Source organism: Silurus meridionalis, chromosome 6, assembly GCF_014805685.1.
Source record: "Silurus meridionalis isolate SWU-2019-XX chromosome 6, ASM1480568v1, whole genome shotgun sequence".
Classification (NCBI taxonomy): Eukaryota; Metazoa; Chordata; class Actinopteri; order Siluriformes; family Siluridae; genus Silurus; species Silurus meridionalis.
Window position 1 is genome coordinate 22,908,628 of NC_060889.1, and position 19,210 is coordinate 22,927,837.

The 19,210-nt window shown below is 35.0% G+C and overlaps 2 protein-coding genes across 3 annotated transcripts; both read left to right on the forward strand.

Annotated features, from left to right (window-relative positions):
* The first annotated feature begins 2,984 nt into the window (after positions 1-2,984).
* LOC124388053 (protein mono-ADP-ribosyltransferase PARP14-like) lies at positions 2,985-10,869 on the forward strand. Its single transcript, XM_046852681.1, has 15 exons — positions 2,985-3,232; positions 3,439-3,599; positions 3,762-5,268; positions 5,369-5,602; positions 5,695-5,919; positions 6,506-6,563; positions 6,658-6,801; positions 6,885-6,944; positions 8,167-8,343; positions 8,500-8,682; positions 8,836-9,203; positions 9,345-9,582; positions 9,679-9,815; positions 9,971-10,148; positions 10,257-10,869. Exons 3-15 carry the CDS (start codon positions 4,183-4,185, stop codon positions 10,541-10,543), a joined length of 3,375 nt encoding a protein of 1,124 aa, XP_046708637.1. The 5' UTR covers positions 2,985-3,232; positions 3,439-3,599; positions 3,762-4,182; the 3' UTR covers positions 10,544-10,869.
* Positions 10,870-13,654: 2,785 nt separating this feature from the next.
* On the forward strand, positions 13,655-14,628 carry LOC124387669 (interleukin-8-like). 2 transcript variants are annotated; one of them, XM_046852162.1, is made up of 4 exons: positions 13,655-13,841; positions 13,929-14,055; positions 14,162-14,239; positions 14,398-14,628. In XM_046852162.1, the coding sequence occupies exons 1-4, from the start codon at positions 13,781-13,783 to the stop codon at positions 14,414-14,416; spliced, it is 285 nt and encodes a 94-aa protein (XP_046708118.1). In that variant the 5' UTR covers positions 13,655-13,780; the 3' UTR covers positions 14,417-14,628. The 2 variants fall into 2 exon arrangements, with proteins under 2 accessions (XP_046708118.1, XP_046708120.1); XM_046852164.1 differs by having other exon boundaries at positions 13,932-14,055.
* Positions 14,629-19,210: the final 4,582 nt, after the last annotated feature.

Genomic DNA, 19,210 nt, shown 5'->3' on the forward strand with positions numbered 1-19,210 from the left:
GTTCAACAAACACGCCGACGCATTTTGTGGCATTTTCTTTTCCTCATAATGCCTAAAGAAACTTAAATTACTCTGTCTCTTTTGATTGTACAGATAAGAGCAATACATTATTCGAATCTTTGAAGTGTCTACTTTTATTTGTATACACTCAATAACAGCAGAATGTTGTGCTTTTGTAAAATAAAGAATACATACAGGGGGCGCTCTCTGCCATCTCTGTCATCTCTCTTAAAGACATACAAATAAAACAACCTGACTCTCAGTGAATACTTGACTCACAGACATAATAAATATATAAATAAAGAGTTTGAAATGTCTTCTTTTCTTTTTTTTAACATTGAATGAAAATATTCTCTAACCCAGCCATTATGGATGCACAAGCCAGTGCAATCTTAGTGCCGGTCCCAAGCCCGGGTAAATGGGAGGGTTGCGTTAGGAAGCGCATCCAGTGTAAAATATGTGCCAAATCAAATATGCGGATCACAAATGAGAATTTCATACCGGATCGGTCGAGGCCCGGGTTAACAACGGCCACCACAGGTATCGTTAGCCGACAGGGTACCGGCAGAAACAGTGGTCACTGCGAACTCAGGAGCAAGTTTTACTAGCGAGAGAGAGAGAGAGAGAGAGAGAGAGAGAGAGAGAGAGAGAGAGAGGGATTGAAGAGGGGTGACAGGAAGAGAAGGATATGGATTATTATGTGTCCTTATTGTTGTATAAAAGTTAAGGACACTGGGTAGTTTGGGACTCCGGCAAGACTCGATATGGCAGCATAACTAAAAGGGAGATCCAGGAGGTAACAATGACATGAGGGATCTCTGTGATAAGAGACGACCCAACAGAAAACCATCAACAGACCTGAGTGAACGCATGAGAGTGAGGGGACGACAGCATACAAACATCCTAGTTTACCAAACACACTATATCCATGATCCCTCAAGATCTGCTCCTTTACCTAAGAACAAACTACTGTTAAAAGACTTGACTAAATAAATATGTTTTCAGCCTTGACTTGAACACTGAGACTGTGTCTGTGTCCTGAACACTGATTGGAAGGTAATCCCATAACTGTGGGGCTTTATAAGAGAAAGATCTGCCCCCTGCCGTAGTCTTCATTATTTGAGGTACCAACAAATAGCTTGCACCTTTCGCTCTAAGTAGGCGTGGAGGATCATATTGGTAAAGAAGTTCTCTCAGATACTTTGGCGCAAGACCGTTAAGTGCTTTATACGCAGCAGTAGTATTTTATAATTAATGCGAGATTTAATTGGGAGCCAGCATAGACTGATTAAAACCGGGGTGATGTGGTCATATTATCTACTGTAGATCTAGTGAGAACTCTTGCTGCTGCATTGTGAATTAACTGAAGCATATTTATGCACTTACTCGAACACCCAGACAGTAAAGCGTTACAGTAGTCTGATTTAGACTAACTATGAACAATTTTTTTGCATCCTGTAACAACATCATATTTCAAATTTTAGCAATATTTCTAAGGTGAAAGAAGGCGATTCTGGTAATATTATTCACTTCAGCCTCAAAGGAAAGACTAGGGTCAATAATCACACCAAGGTTTTTGACTGCTGTACACACTGAGACAGAAACACCATCTAGAGATGCTACATTATGTGGATGTGACTCTGGATACTGATAGAGCTCATCCATAACACAGCCTGTCTGCTGATGGAAAACAAGTGACATATAGAGTGACAATGAGTTTTACAATTTGTCCCTGAGTTGTTGGAAAGGATTTTTTTCCTCAGGGAGATTTTAATACGAGGTGCAGGTCAGAGGGAAAGTTGATTGGATATTAGGATTTGTGAGAGAGAACATTAACAGGAAGGAATGAAGGATTCAATGCAGACCTCAGAATGGATTCTGAACTGTGATACTGTACAATGAGGATCAGTATGATGCTCTTTCTGATTCACTGTTATTCACTTCACCTGTCATAATGTTATAATGCCATAATGTCATAATGTTATGCCTAATCGGTATCTCAAAAAGATTTTTAGTGAATTGTTGGCCTTCTGGAAAGTATGTTAATTTACTATATATGCACTCACAGTGGACTAACACCAGCAGATGACATGACTCCCCAAACCACCTCTGACTGTGCAAACTTTACACTTGACTTTAAGCAACTTGGATTCTGTGCCTCTCCTCTCTTCTTCCAGACTTTGGGACCTTGATTTTCAAATGAAATGCAACATTTTCTTTCATTTCATCTAAAAAGACGACTTTGGCCCACTGAGCAACAGTTCAGTCCTTTTTGTCCTTTGCCCAGGTAAGACACCTCTGACGTTGTCTCTGGTTTAGTATTGGCTTGAAACAAGAAATGCGTCAGTCTGAGACACTAGTCTCAGAAATCCTTTGCAGGTTTAGATTATTAGCTGAGTCTTCAATGTTGAACTTTTCCACAATATTGAAATTTTTGGAGATACTGAATTTGGGTTTTTTATTAACCGTAAGCCATAATCATCAAAATTAAAAGAACACTTAAATCATTCTCTGTTTGATCAATTTATATAGTATACGAATTTTACTTTTTGCATTGAATTACTCAAATAAATCTTATAAAAATATAAACTTTTGAATGATATTCTAATTTATTGAGATGCACCTGTATATATATCAGCAAATAGTTGTGTGCCGCAACCTGAAACTTCAGAGCCGAGATGCGTCACTGGTCAATCAGGTCAATCAGGTTTTCTTATATTATATATATATATATATATATATATATATATATATATATATATATATATATATATATATATATATATATATATATACATACATATATATATATATATGTAATTATATATGTAATTATATAGCCGCAATTGATTCCAACATTAGCTTTTTACAAGTTAATCTCCAAAGTGTCTCATTACAGTACAGGATGTAGCCACTCGCAGCCATCGGCGGGGGAGGAGGAGAAAACAACAAAAATAATAGACTGAAAGTGAAAGTAATCAACGCTGCTGTGCCACTTTTACTTCCTGTTTTGCGTGAGAAATGTTCAAGCGGTAGAAGTTATAGTAAATTTTATTCAATATGTCAGGCTATCAACATCCTGTGTTTTTTGAGGCAAACAACCTCTCTGATGGGGACAAAAAGAAGATTAGAAATTATTTTACAATCAGGAGGCAGTCTGGAGGAGGAGAGTGTGGAGAAGTGGAAAAAGTGGGAGACAACACCTATAAGATAAGCTTTTCTGAAAAAACAGGTCAGTGAACATGATTATAAAAAATCAGTCATTATAATTTGATGATGATGATGATGATTATTATTATTTTTATGATTATTATTATTATTATTACAAGACTCTCCACTAGTTCAATTACACATATATGACATATGCAAGAAAAATATTGTAAAATGTGATTTTCATTATTATTATTATTATTATTATTATTATTATTATTATTACAGCACAAGACAGAGTATTAAGTAAACCTGAACATACAATCAATGTCACTGGACGAGAAAATTTACATATCCTGATAAAACAACATGACACTCAAGAAGAAAAACAGCTTCTGCCACATTCCACATCTGATCCACCAGATGCTGCCTCACTTAACATGCATACGGTAAACAAAGCAAATAAATCCCTACTCTGATTTATAGGCAATGCCAAATGAATTTTCTGAAAATGTATATAAATATATAATGAAACGTATTTTTACATTATGGGCAAAAAGGTCATAGTAAAGCGATATAGTTACTTAATTTATTATGTGTTTATTTTACAGGCCTCAGGGAATACACTTATGCAGAAAGTGCTTAAACTCGATCCATATTTACTGCGCTATCTGAAAGACAATTCAATAGCAAAGTCAGATTTGGAAGATCAACTCTCCTCATTGCTAAGTACCTTTCAGTTGGACATCGTCACTGAAACAGTAGTGGTAGTGAGGGATGCAGTCCAAACAGTCCAAACAGGTCAAACTGATGTCCAGCAGAAATGGGAAGCAAAGGTGGATATTGTGTTCTCAGAACTACAAGATCGTTATATTATCCGTTTCGAGGTGGACCCTGTTAGGTTGGAGATTCTACAAAAAAACTCTTGCTTGTTCCCACAAAACCTTGGAATTTATGAGGAAAGTGGTTTATATGTGATTGTTGGTGAAAAAGGAAGTAGACAAATTTGTGAAAGTTATAGACAATTTGCTGATGATGCAGCAAGCTCACAAAGAATGCCACGTGTCTGAGACACGTTATGCACTTGTGAAAGAAAAGTATGAGCAGGAGATAAAGTCAAAATTTTCAATAATTCAAATTGGACAGGAGCATCCTGGCTGTCTTGTCCTAAAGGGTCCGGAAGAACAAATCAATTCAGCAGCAACAAAGCTTCAAGAGATGCTTAATCATATTCAAGAGAAAAGAATTTCACTGCCGCATCCTCTCAAAGCATTTTTGTCATCTAGTGGTGCTATTCAGGTCTTTCAGACACGGTTTCGGCAGAACTTCTGCAGTGAGGTTTTGTTTGATGACACAGGCTCCAGCTTTGATTTGGTTCTGCTGAGTTTGTCCACAGGAGCACTTCAGGAAGCAGCAAATGCAATACAGAGAGACCTGTGTGTGGAGACAGTGCTGCTGGAACAAGCTGAATCTGTGTCACCAGCAATAGATAATTTGAAGAATGCTTTGAGTCCTGCATTACAGCAGGCTAATCGAGGATCTTCTAAAGTGGAACTTAGCTACAAGTCAGGGTCACTGTCTGACTATGGAATGAAAGTGGAACTGGTGGGCTACAGCAATGAAGTCAATAAATTAAAAAATATTATACAGGAGTATAAGCAAAACTACATGAAATACAGCGACTCTGTGTCTCTACCTTCAGTAGAACTGGTGGATAAATTTTCTGAACTTCTGTCACTGCTACGTGTGACAGCAACCGATGTAAATCTAATGCCAAAATCCTCCCCTCATGCATGTGTCCAAATCTCAGGACCTCGGTGTAAAGTAGCTGACATGAAGAAGAAACTGCAGTCATCATTTTGCCATCTAATTATGAGAAAAATTTTAGTGGATGGTCCTGGAGTCCTGCAGTTCTTTCAAGAGGAAGGTTTAAAAACACAAGCATTATTGCAGAGTTCATGTCAAGTTCTGATATTCCCTCAAAACAATGTCCAAACCAGTACTGCAACAGCTGGAAACACAGTCTTTACCAGTCTCCCTACTTTACCTACTTATGTGTCACCTTCCGTTCACCCTGTGGCCCTGGAAATTATATTTGGAGGTCTTGAAAATCAGCAGGTAAAAACTAATAACCTATTACTGCAAACCTATCAGAAAATGCCATTGTTAAAATTAATAAAAATTCTTGTATAATAATTTTTTTTTTTCTATTGGACAGGCTGATATACTTGTTGCCCCCATGTTGAATACAAACCTGAAATCAACTATTGTTGGGAAATCCTTGCTAGATAAAGGTGGTCAGCACTTTCAGAGTAATTTTGATGCTGCCAAAGGAAGATGTAGAATTACACCTGGAGATGTGTTGGAGGTTGACGGGACTCCATTAGGGTGTGACAAGGTTTTCTTTATTGAGTGTGCACCTTGGACTGGAAACACACACAATAGTGAAAAGGTCAGAAAAATTGTAAATAAAAATTAACATTTGTAATTTGTGTGGCTTTAAGACACTGCATATGACACTTTTGTAATTAATTATTTTTAAAGGCCTTACGCAGTGGACTTAAACGAGCTCTGGCACTTTGTGAACTGCATGCATGCAACTTAGTCGCTTTTCCAGTAATTGGACCAGGAGTGGCACTGGCTGTACCTATTAAAAATGCAGCTGACATTCTCACAGGAGAGATTAGGACATTTAGCCTTTCACAATCCACTGGTTCTCTAAGGGCCATAAGAATTGTAATAATGCCTAACTACCCAGATTCTGAAGAGGTAAGAGATTATCATTTGTGCATTATACACACGCAACATATATATATATATATATATATATATATATATATATATATATATATATATATATATATATATATATATATATATATTATTATTATTATTATTATAATTATTATTATTATTATAAAAGTGTCATTTGTAAGATTTGAAAGGAAAACATACTTTCACACACATTTGTCTACCTGTTCTTTCTCTGACACAAAAAGATAGACATAAAGAAATGAGTTGTCCACAAGTTTAAACATTTCCAAAAAATAGTAAAACAGAAAATTAAGAAACTTATACTATGGACTCATTATCTCTAATTATAATCTTTAATTTTAACACTATAAATAAATTTAATTTTCAGCAGAAAATCGCACTTCTCTAACATTGTGCTTAATTATTTAGGTTTAATTTGTGTAACCCAAGTGATATATTGTAGTCATTACCGTAATTCTGTGCAGACTATGTATAATATTTTAAACTGGCTAGACAAAATAAACAGAGAAAGAACTTGCTGAGAAATTCCACAAGGTGTCACTAAAGTCAAAACAATGACTTTTTTAAAACTCACTATTAGATCTACTGGGCAGTCAATACTGACTTAAATGCAATAATGGTGGATCACACAGGACAGGGTAAGTGTATTTTTAAGCATTGTATTACTTATAAATCTTACGTTTGAATACAATTATTGAACTATTTTTAAATATATTTCATTGACTCTTCCAGCCGCCTTTCAGTCTCTAAGCTCTGAAATTGACGATGTCACCATCCCAGTGTCCACATGTCAGCTTCGTATCATATTTGGAGACATCAGCAATGAGACTACTGATGTCATCGTAAACACCACAGATTTTACTGACTTACAGACAGGTGCTTTTTTTTTTTTATCCTAAAAATCTTTCCATTTTGTTCTCTTCTTTTTTTTGCTGACTTATGAAAGGTCTGTTTTTCAGATGTCTGCAATGACATTCTGACTATTGCTGGACCACAAGTCAGGGCTGCAATAAACAGAGGTAAAAACAAGAACAACCAAACCCTAGTATTAAATATTGTTGGATTTTAAAGCTGCCTATGGCTGGACCAATCTACAAGATTTTTACAATTCTTACCAATATTTAAAATGGAAAAGGCAAGCAGGAAGGCCAGATTATGCCCAACAATTATCATACACAGTTTCTACTGTGAGATTAGATTCCTATTATATTTAGAGGAATTTTCTGACTGACAGCAGATAGCTTTGTTATAAATCATTACATTTGTACAACTGTATATTGTAAAGACAAACATTAGCAAGTGTGGTGAAATAATATTTATTAAGGGAATGTTGTAAAAAAGAGGGAATGAGCACAGGCCAGTCTTTATGATTACAGCAGCAGTTATGTGGTAAAAAAAAAAGGTCTACAGTTAGTGCCCACTGTGTGGGTGATATTATTTTCTAAAGTAAAGTTAAGACATGTTAAGATATTCCATTGTCTTTATTTACAGCAAGGAAGATAGTGACGTATGTCACTTCATGCTAAGTTTCATGCTGAAATCCTATCTTATCTCAGGAAATCGTATATCTGCTATTTAACGGCAGCCTGTATAAACAAGGAATGTGTGAAGAAGTGTGATTACTCAACTTGAGATTTTCAGGCAAATCAATCAAGAGTGTTTTATTAATTCTCAGAATAATGAACAAACAAGCTTGAAAAGAATGATGTTTTTAAATGCTGAGCTTAAGTTCTTACAGAGATAGAATTTTCCACTAAATGTTTTAATGTTGTGTCTTTTTGGGGAGCATAAATGAGGTTATAAAGCAAATAGGCCAGAGATAGATAATTAGTATACACTCTCAGTAAAAATCCAGGGATGCACATTACTCCAGCAGCTTAATAAGCATATACTCGCAGTAGATACAGTGAGTGCAGGTGTCACTGCCAGAGTTGATCTTCATGCTCTAGCAGTTTTTGTCACTATTAATGTAGTGCTATATTTATGAACTTCTGTCAGAGGCTTTGCTGTTTTTAACAGTTATAGTCTGTAAAATTAAATTACTTTATTACTTTAATACTTTAGGAGTTGTTGTATGTGTCTTTCATGAAATAGAGCTAAATTTTAACAAAGTGAGTAAATTCACAACACAAGAATGGCCAGCACACCCGAGTATGTTGAGTAATATTTGAACTTGAACAAGTGCATAATGACAAGAGTGAAGATTCTGCCCCCCTTCACATACTTTCCTCCTTACTATAGTGCAGGTAAACAAAGGAGAAATCTGTATCACTCAGCCTGGAGAATTCCCCTGCAAAGTGATTATGCATGTGTGTGGAGCAAAGGATTTAGAAGTTATTAAAAAACTGGCACGAGACATCCTTCTTAAATGTGAACAAAGTGGCTACGGATCAGTGGCCATTCCTGCTATTTGTGCTGGTCAGTATTTGTGGGTATATATATATATATATATATATATATATATATATATATATATATATATATATATATATAAAAACACTATTGCAGAGATAAGTATAAATTATATCTCTTGGTAGGAGATTCTTAAATAACTAACCCCTGTGAATGGTGTAGGTAAAGGAGGATTGAATGCCCGTCTGGTTGCCCAGGCTATTCTGCAGGGTGTGAAAGATGCTACAATACAAGCTAACTTCAATAGTGTTCAAAGAATTCACATTGTTCTGATGAAAATCCATGTTTTTCTGGAGTTCAAAGCAATGGCACAGCAGATCTTTGGCCAATTTAACCAGCAGACAGGTGAGAAAAACATCCCTGTTAATAGAATTCTATTATTAACTACATTTTTACTGTATAAGATTAAAATTATTGAGAGTAATCATGTCTGTGTACTTAGCACTAAAAATAATTTACTGCCTTTGTCTGATTGTTGTCTTTCTTTTGTCATTCCAGCACCTTTGCTGTACAGACCTCACAGAGCATCTACATCTTCTTTGAGCCTAAGTTTAAGCTCTCTTGTTCAATCTCTTCCAGACCAGCATGACAGTGCTGACTTTCTTGTAGTGGGTTTAACTGATGATAATGTCTCAAAGGCCTGTCGAGAGCTTCCTCAAGCATATAAAAGCCATTGCTCTTCTCATGTTGTTTCACAAGAGGAACTTAAACACTTCAGTCCAGCTGAGGTGGATAATCTTATCAATAATGTGAGACGTCTGGGTATTCAGATAAGCCAACGGGGCCCTGATGGGTTGGAAGTTTATGGACTGACAAAAGGGGTAAATGAATTCACACAACTGATAAAAGGAGCTCTTCTCAGGCAGGCAAGTAGTAGGTTTGAATGTAATAAAATGTATTTCCTCTATTAGTGGCTCTATTTATTTGACAAGGAAGTAATATTTTGTCTATGCCATGTATGGAAGGTTCTGATTACTGTTTAAACACGCACAATTTTGTCATTGTAGATGAGAGAGAAAGAGCAGGACATAGTTTTTTCACATGTCAGCTGGTGTATTTTGGGATTAAGAGGAATCTGGGAAAGGTTGCCGAAAGAGGCTCATCATCAGCTGGAAAACAATATTGTTGGTGGAGGGATACTGGATGCACAAGCACAAAAATGGACAGTAAATCTTACAATCATGGAGGCAAAAGCAAAGGGGTCAAATGCTGTGACAAAACTCAAACGATTGGAGAACTTGCCAGGTGCAAAATTTTTTTTTTCAATTATTGCATCAAAGAAGAATTAACTTCCTCTGTCTGATCAAATGTACTTATATTGGTTTATTTCTTGGGTCTCAGATTTCAATCTTCCACTTTACTGGGACAGTATGAATGCAGGGGATGTTAAAAAGGTGGTTAAACTGCACCCCAGCTCTGCTGAGTACAAAAAAGTGAAAAATGACTTCAAGAGAACAGTTGCAAAAGCAGTTGTCAAGGTTAGTGGGAAAGACTGAATGTTAAGGACTAAACAAATAGGAAAGTAGTTGCTAAAACATTACATGAAGATAAAGAGAGAAAGAGAGAATAGAGGGTGTTGACACATTACAAATTTTAAACCATAAGTAAGCAGTGGGTCTTTTTTTTTTCACAGATCGAGCGCATTCAAAATATTCACCTTCGTCGGGCATATGAAGTTCGTAAGAAAGAGTTGCAGAATAAGAACGGGGTCATTGGGGCAGGAGAGAAAGTGCTATATCACGGGACCACAGCTGATGCCTGTAATTCTATAATGCACAGTAACTTTAACCGCAGATTTGCCGGACAGAACGGTAAGGGTTGAATGAATGTTATACACTGAAGTTAATCTAAATGAATGGATCAAAATTTCATTTCACAAAATGAATATGATTGAGGAGTTTGCTTGTTTTACTTTTCAGCAACAATGTATGGACTCGGGACATACTTTGCTTTAAATGCCAGTTATTCGGCCAATCCCACATACTCTGTACCTGCAACAGATGGGACCCAGCTCATGTTTGTGACACTTGTCCTAACTGGTCATTGCACACAGGGACAACGTGACATGATTGTTCCGCCTCCTCGCTCATCACATGATCCTAATGACAGATTTGACAGTGTGGTCGACAACATGCAGAATCCCAGCATGTTCGTGGTGTTTCATGACTGCCAGGCTTACCCAGACTACCTCATCACATTTAAATGAGGGCATAGTTGCAGCTCCCTGCTAGGTTGAAAACAAAATACAATTAGATACAAACATTTATAACCAGTCTTAGTTGACTAAAATGCTAAATGAGGACTAAACAGTGTTGGGAGAATTAAAAATGTTATCCCAGGAATAATAGTGCAACTGTTTAGACATTGTAATCAAAATTCATTTTTAATCTGCATCTACAGGGCAAAGCAGGGGTTAATACCCATACACAATAAAAAAAAAATGATGGAATATTTCACCCATATTCTTTGGAGCTGCCCCCATGTTTCTTTTTATTGTGAAACTACAATAAACAAAGATTTGCTTCACTTTAATATCAAGCAGTTGCCTGTTACGCTGTATATGTAGGTGTGAAAAAGTATGGCAAGTTCAGACTAGAGCTTAGTCTGAATGAGTAATTGAAGTAGGTTTCAGTTTTTTACAGCCAACTTTTTTTATGCTTTTCACTGGTAAGACTATCAAAGCCTATGAGTAAATGTCCAAGATGTCTAAATGTTTATAATATCTCTTTTGCATTTTTACATTTAAGTAAGGTTGTAAAAAAATATAAGATAATATATTCCTTTATTCGTCCCTCAGTGGGAAAATTTCTCTGTTACAGCAGCAAAGAAAAGAAATGTGCTAATATATAAAATAATAGAGACATTATACAGTATAAAATATGATAGATTAGCTACCATCCTCCTTTTTCCCACCTCCTGTACAGTGTCCAGAGGAATCCCCAGGACTGAGCTGGACTTCCTGATCAGCTTGTCCAGTCTCTTCCTGCTGCACCAGCATACCACACCATAGAAGATGGCTGAGGCCACCACAGAGTCAAAAAAGGTCTTCACTAGCTCTCCCTGCACTCAAAAAGACCATCATCTCCTAAGCAGAAAGAGTCTGCTCTGACCTTTCTTATAAATTGCCTCAATGCAATGTCCTTTCCTTGAATGTTCACTGGTGAAAAAGAAGTTTGTGCCTACGGAAATCCACCACCAGTTCTTTGGTTTTCCCCACATATGTCTGCAGGCAGCTCCGTTGGCACCAGTCCACAAAGTTCTGGATTAGTTCTCTGTACTCCCTGTCATCATGATCCGTGATCAGACCGACGATGGCAGAGTCATTGGAGAACTTCTGCAGGTGACAGGTTGCTGAGCTGAACATGAAGTCTGCTGTGTAGACAGTGAAGAGGAAGAGAACCGTTCCCTGCAGGGCTGCAGTGTTGCAGACAACCATGTCAGACTCACAGTCACGAGTCCTCGCATACTGTGGTCTGTCTGTGAGGTAGTCTAATATACAGTTTGACAGATGATGGTCCACTCCCATGTACACAATCTTAATCCTCAGAAGCACAGATTGGATAATGTTAAATGCACTAGAGAAGTCAAAAACCATTACTCTCACTCTAATATATTTTGTTAATGTCAATATTTAGTTGATTTTTTTGAATGCACAAAATGCACAAATGACAAAATCACAATTTTTTACTGATCTTTTTTTTTGGGCCTGGTCAAATTTCTTTTTCTCACTTTTGACCCATTATGTTTACTAACCTTTCAGACCTATTCGTCCATTCCACGCTACTAATCAAAGGACATTTTACATGGTATTTTAACTTTCAAATACATCCACTTCCCAGCAATTCTCAATGAACTTGTGTGTTTGGTTTGCGATGTCCTGAGTCTGATAACAAAAGTAGGCAGAGCTCCTAATCTTTCCCAGCACTTTGTGACTCATAGTTTATGTTAATGTGCACACAATATAGAAACCCTATTTATCTTAATTCTAAATACTAAAGGTCAGGAAAAGGCTTTATATGTTAAAACATTATTTTTCCAACTAAAACACACTAGGCACTAGGAACTAAAGTACATATTTCATGTCAAATGATATTTCATGTCATGTCAAATGATAGTTATTATTATTACATAGTCTATTTTTGTGACATCAACTGTATTAACCCAGTTTTTTTTTCTTGTTGGTGTACAATGACTAATTTTCAGTAATGTTAATTCCCCAAATCATCTATACAAACAAATCTATACATCATCTTGCTGATTCTCTTATAAAATTTATCTATATCAGTTCAAACCAATACAGTACTTTGAATGAACATCTTTGTTAAATAGACTGGTTACAACCTAAAACATTTGGTACAATTGTCAGATTTCCACCCACACTAACAAGTCAAGACCAAACAGAAGTACCTGTTTCTCCAGATTAAGGTAATTTAAAAAGAAATTCTCTAATAGTAAGTGCCAGCCCTTGAAGGCATTAGAGTGTGACATCAGAGCTGACCTCAGCTCTCACAGAGCAGTGCCAGCTCTTAGAATTAGTTTTGCTTTTACTATCCTTTTACTATTTGTGCAATTTCAGAACAGACAGAGATAAATTACTCATTGCATCAATACATTCTTAATTCTGTTCTACATGCTGTGCTTGAGAAGAGGGGTGAATTTGGCCTATAGAAAACAATGGTGTACTATACAGGAAAATAAATGTTATCATAGTAAATAGTTTTTATTAAATAAAATAATCAAAATACGATACAATTCAATTCATTGATGCCCTTCATTTGGATAGGATTCTCTTCAATTGCAGACTACTCTGTGGGGCTGGGAATAGTTCCACATATACAGTCTAAAGATTTATGACATTACTAAGCAAGTAAGGGACTTGGAGGATGTATTTGGACTGTAATTAATGTCAGCAGTCTACTACAATGGCTTAGAATCACTGAACAGTATATCTAAATCATGATGGAACTGAAAATAATGACCATTACAAACTTTAATATGATTTCTAAAATTGAAGGGAAAATACTATTCAATTAAGCTTTATTTAAAGCTGGATAAGACATTTAATGTCCAACTAGTGAGCTACATTTTACTATACATATACTATTCTAAAAAAAAGTTAAGACTTCCTTAAATAAATATGTAAAAAAAATAATTTAGGACAAGATATAAGGGTAATGTAATGATCCTGCAGCATGTAAGCAGTATTGTTTTAGTCCTATATCTTTTTTGAAAAAGTTTTACACATTGTGTTCAATGGAATCCAAAAAAAAGAGAAAAAGCTTGCTTGGAAATAGAGAGGAAAAAAAAAACATTTCACTAGAAGAGCAGTGATGTCACAATCCCTTGTTTATAAGAGCTATAAAAGGGCCTTAAGCTCTGCTTCTTAGCTAAGGACTCCTCAAGCACAAGTGGTCTCCTTTCTTTATTTTATTTAAAGTTAAAAATGAGCACCTCAGTTCTAGCACTCACTTTTTTTGTGTGTGCTCTCTTGGCACTGACAAAAGGTAGGCACAATTTGTTGATTATTAACTTTTACTTACATGTTCATCAGAAAAGCTGAGCACTGTCTTAATAATTTTTCTCTGCTTTAGCAGGACTTCCACCGCCACAACACAGGTGCCGGTGTACAGAAACAGTGTCCAAGGAAATCTCTGTTCATAGAATTATGAAGCTGGAGATTTTTCCACCTGGTGCTCACTGCAAAGATACAGAAGTAATGTAAGTATAAATTAAATTATTATTTTTTTTCTTATATATAGCAAAAGATCAATCTGATTTAGGCCTAGACTTACAGATGTTTAAACTAAATGTATGTCTTTTGCAGTGCTACAGTGAAATTCCGGAAGGAAATGATGTTGTGCCTCAACCCAAATGAAAAATGGGTTCAAATGATCATTAAAAGGTATGTTTTTCTGTGATATTATTCTCATCTAAACACATGAATGTTGCATTAATACTTATAAGTCCTTTAATAACACTTTATTTATTGTGGATTGATAGGACATAACTGTGGACTAACTGTTTTAAAACTTTATCAACTTTTTCTCTTTTTCCTGGCAGAAGGAACCTAAACTCATAGAATGCTACTGCAATGAAGACGGTTGAAGGAGAGGAAGATAAAGAAGATTTGTGGAAGCAAAAATATCTTGCAATATTTGTCTATTTTTCGCTCATTGTATGAGTATTTATTAGAAGTATTTTTAATATATGATCTGTATAAAAAAAAAAAAAAGAAAAACAGATTTCTATTTTTAAATGCAGCAATTGTTTTACATTTCACCAATTCTTCTAATAAAGCTCTTTATTTTACAAAAATCTTACCTGTTTTGTTATTTACAGCTTCATAGTATTTGTCATCCCACTTGTTAATCTGGCTGAATTGATTTCATTAAGCAAGAGCAAGAAAATATTCATAATAAAACATAATTATTTTTATCTGGAATCATAAATTAAAATCTGATTGGTTTATTAATCATCAGTTACATGGGATTGTTGACTATGCTTCTTAAAAATACCCAAACCATCCAATATGTTTTGGAAATCTAATATTATTGCTTAACTCATTTATTCATACAGCCATACATCCTTCAATTCATCCATTTATTTATTCACATATTCAATCATTTATTCAGTCAATCAATCAATTTAGCAATGAATTAGTAATAGTGTAGTGGATATCTTAGCCAGCTAACAACCGAGACAGATTAGATGAGATTATTATCTGATCCATGTTTTTAAGTGTATTTTATAGAAAAGTTAATTGTAATAATCTATGAATTATAAGAAAATAAATAAATTAATTAATTAATTAATTAATTAATAATCTACTTATGAAGCACATTTTGTTTTTAATTTCAAAATCTCACAGTGGCATACATTAAAAGGTGAAAGAATGTCTATGATAAAAAACATAGTCTCTAAAAAATTGATGGCAAATCTATGATAAGAACCACATTTGAAGAATAGAACAGTTCGATGTTCTTAGCTTTGCTGTTCTATGCAGAACATTTTCTTTAATAAAGATCTAAATTGTTTTTATTGAACAGTCATATGAATAAACACTGAGATTTATTTCTGTATTCCCAGTATTTCTAATAGACACAAACATGTTCTACTGGAATCATTTTGGCACATGTTTTGACAGCTCTGAACTTCTGCCAATGCTTACAAAATAGTGACATCACTAAAAAAGAAAATGGGAAAATACTGTAAAAAAAACCAATCACATTCCTGTTGCATGTTTTGTGGGTTACTATTGTGTAGGAGAGTAGAGCCTGTATTTAAGTAATGGACAGACAAAGATCCATTTTTGTTATTCTGCATGTTGCTTTTTTATAAAGGCAGGAACTGTATAGTTACTGATTCATTAAAAATCTCTTCAATAAATTAAAGTGCACATGAATATGTGCTGCTACTATCTGCAAAAGATTTGACTCAAATAAATACTTTTAATAATTTTGCATAATTCTGTTTTTTATCATGGACTTAAATAAAATACATTCTCAATACTAATATGCTCAGAGTACATATTATTACACAGTATAAATATTATTTAATAACCAATTAAAGTGCAGTCAGTTTCTTAAAATAAAATTTGTAAACTCAAGATAACAGTATTTTTTTCCATTAATATAAAGGACAATTATTTACACTGTGAAGTACCATTCAAGCGCATTTATTACAGTAGATTTCTGACAAATACAGCTGGCAATTTTTTCCTGTAAATTTTACAGGATTCTTTTACAGTGTAAAAAGTTCAAAATGAAACCTTGCTGTTATATTTCTAAACAGCATGCAACATGATGAATGTCATCTTAGCCTGGTCCTGTGAACATGACAAGCAGTTCAGTGTTCAATAATGCTGTGGTATCCAATATTAGAAATATATTACTAATAAAGTGCTAAGTAAGTGAAAAATTACGATTTTCCCACTGTAGTTCTTGTATATACTTTTGTAATTTTGATATAACATACGCACACACACACACACACACACACACACACACACACACACACACACACACACACACATATATATATATATATATATATATATATATATATATATATATATATATATATATATATATATATATATATATATATATATACACACATTGAGGAAAATAAGTATTTGAACACCCTGCTATTTTGCAAGTTTTCCCACTTAGAAATCATGGAGGGGTCTGAAATTGTCATCGTAGGTGCATGTCCACTGTGAGAGCTGTATCATATAAATAAATAGTTAAAAAATCATACATTGTGATGTCTGGCTTTTTCTTTTTAGATTATGTCTCTCACAGTGTGTGTGTGTGTGTGTGTGTGTGTGTGTGTGTGTGTGTGTATGTTATATCAAAATTATGATATATGACATAAGGAATGAAACTTTGAGCAACTGTTGGTTTCGTTGACATTAAAAGACATATTGTTTTCATTGCATCACTTTGCTGTTTTACCTTTACCCTCTCTCACTTTTGCTGTGCTGCCAATATATTTGATAATGTTGCCTGAGTCATGCCTGATGTCATAATCATGGTGTAATTCAGTTAAGATATACATGTTTGTAGGGGCGTAGCCATCATTTTAAAAGTGGGGGGGGACAAAATGTCTAGTGTTACCTGTTTTTTTTTTTTCAGTTAACCCCTGTGTAATTGACCGGTTTTATTTTTAATCTTTTTTTTTTTTGCTTTATATGCTTTATGATTATATATGATTATAAAACAGATAGAAAGAAAGAAAGAAAGAAAGAAAGAAAGAAAGAAAGAAAGAAAGAAAGAAAGAAAGAAAGAAAGAAAGAAATACAACAGATTGTCACTGGGACAGTGCCCTTAAAAGGACATCTTTGTACCTTATTTACCCCAAAAATGTATAGTTGTACATTAAGGTACACATTGGTACTCTAAGGTATTAATGTGTACCTTCTTGAGTATAAAGTACAAAGATGTCCTTATAATGGTACTAAGAGTATATTGTTTATATATTTCAAATTTTGTGTATGCACAGTACATGGCACACAGTAATGGAGACTTGCACATTCAAATAATACTTCATTTTGTTCTATTCTAGTCCACGTTTCAGGAATAAAACAAGTCATTCGAAACAAACTATTGAAAGAAATATGTATTGAACTCAACTGAGAAACATGTCAAGACCCGATATCAATTATACAATCAGATGAAATAAACATTTAGTGTCACTTCTTTTAAGCTTCCTGGCTGGTTTGTTTAAAAGTAGTAGCTTTTTCACACAGTGTTAAAGTGAACATATATCTCAATATATAAAGCTACTTAAAACTGACAAAAGTTCTATTTATACTCATCACCACTGTCTTCACTCATTGTCGGTTATCGTCTTTACTACGTTGTATGTATGTGTGATTTAATTGCTCCTTATTATTAAAATGACATCTTTAATGTTACTATTCGTGTCCTCGTCTCTCCGTGTACATACCGTGACACACAGAGTTAACATGATCACTTCAATATTATCTTTATTCTTATTTGAAGGGTTTTGATAACACACTTGTTAAAACAAAAGATGTTATAAAAGAGTTTAAGTTTGTCCAAGCAGCTATTTTTCCTTATAATCCTTTAAAACCTTTAAAACTTACTAATTATTCAACAAGAGCAACAGGCAGAGCTACTAAACATTGTGTAACACAATTCAGATACCATATGCCAACTTACACTGCGTGACTTTTTTTGTAAAAAAGGAGTGAAGCGTTTTTTGCAGCTTTGAGCTCATCGCAACCGAATGTTGGATCGCGCGCGGGACCGCAGATGCAACTCGAGCTACAGTACTAGGGCGCGTGACAAGTGAGTGACTGATTGCCATGGATATGCGCACGTCATGTATAGACTATCTTGTCTCTTTGAATTTTAAATCACTCTGCATTAATATACATTGCTCCATTAAAACCTCAACATGTCATGAACACACTCTCCACTAAAAAAGTGAGGGGGACGAATTTACTTTTTATAAAAAAGTGCGGGGGACATGTCCCCTGTGTCCCCCGTGTAATCTACGCCCTTGCATGTTTGTAACCGGTGTAGCGTAAGAGTGTGGAGAAGTTTTATGGACCACATGTGAAAGTACCATGTAGTATCTGCATTTTTGTTCATCCTACAAATGCTGATCAAATTAAGAATATCACTTTTATTAAGGTAGTGCAGCCCGGGTTCGATCCCCGGTCAGGGAACCAACCACAGCCATTAGGGTTGCACAAGCCTTAGTGCCGGTCCCAAGTCCGGATAAATGGGGAGGGTTGCGTTAGGAAGGGCATCCAGCATAAAGCATGTGCCAAATCAAACATGCGGATGGTCCGCTGTGGCGACCCCTAATGGGAGAAGCCGAAAGAAAGTTTACTTTTATTAAGGTAGTGCAAGATTATACTTTCACGTTCACTTTGAAGAAAAAATATATTTTGCCTGTTTTTTTTTTTTTATTAATGATGTATAAGAGATAATAAACATAAACATTTGTTTTGCAATATTATTTGCTATAACAGGCCTGCTATAGAGCTCTGACCTCAATTCTACTTAACACCCTTAGGATAAAAATGTGGAATGGGATGTTCAAAAAGCATATACGAAACTTATGGCCAAACTTTTGTCCATATAATGTATGTGCTGATAGACAAGATTAATATTTAGTCAGAAATATTGCACTGGAAAAGAATTATGTTGAAAAAATATATTTTGGGTTAAGTTCAGCTGAAATGATTAGTGGCTTTGAAATGTTTCTTGGTAACCCAAATGTTTTTATCTCTACCTTTCTCTTCCTCACTGTTTATTTAATGATAAATTTAATGTGCATCCATCCACCATCTCAGTGTTTAAAAAAAATTAAGCATATGTTTAGGTTGTGACATCGC

Bases quoted from the DNA above. Each gene is read 5' to 3' on its own strand.
- LOC124388053 (XM_046852681.1), top strand. From the start codon at position 4,183: ATGATGCAGCAAGCTCACAAAGAATGCCACGTGTCTGAGACACGTTAT. The intron at 5,269-5,368 runs GTAAAAACTAAT...TCTATTGGACAG, and splicing joins GAGGTCTTGAAAATCAGCAG to GCTGATATACTTGTTGCCCC. The intron at 8,344-8,499 runs GTCAGTATTTGT...TGAATGGTGTAG, and splicing joins CATTCCTGCTATTTGTGCTG to GTAAAGGAGGATTGAATGCC.
- LOC124387669 (XM_046852162.1), top strand. From the start codon at position 13,781: ATGAGCACCTCAGTTCTAGCACTCACTTTTTTTGTGTGTGCTCTCTTG. The intron at 13,842-13,928 runs GTAGGCACAATT...TCTCTGCTTTAG, and splicing joins TCTCTTGGCACTGACAAAAG to CAGGACTTCCACCGCCACAA. The intron at 14,056-14,161 runs GTAAGTATAAAT...TGTCTTTTGCAG, and splicing joins TGCAAAGATACAGAAGTAAT to TGCTACAGTGAAATTCCGGA.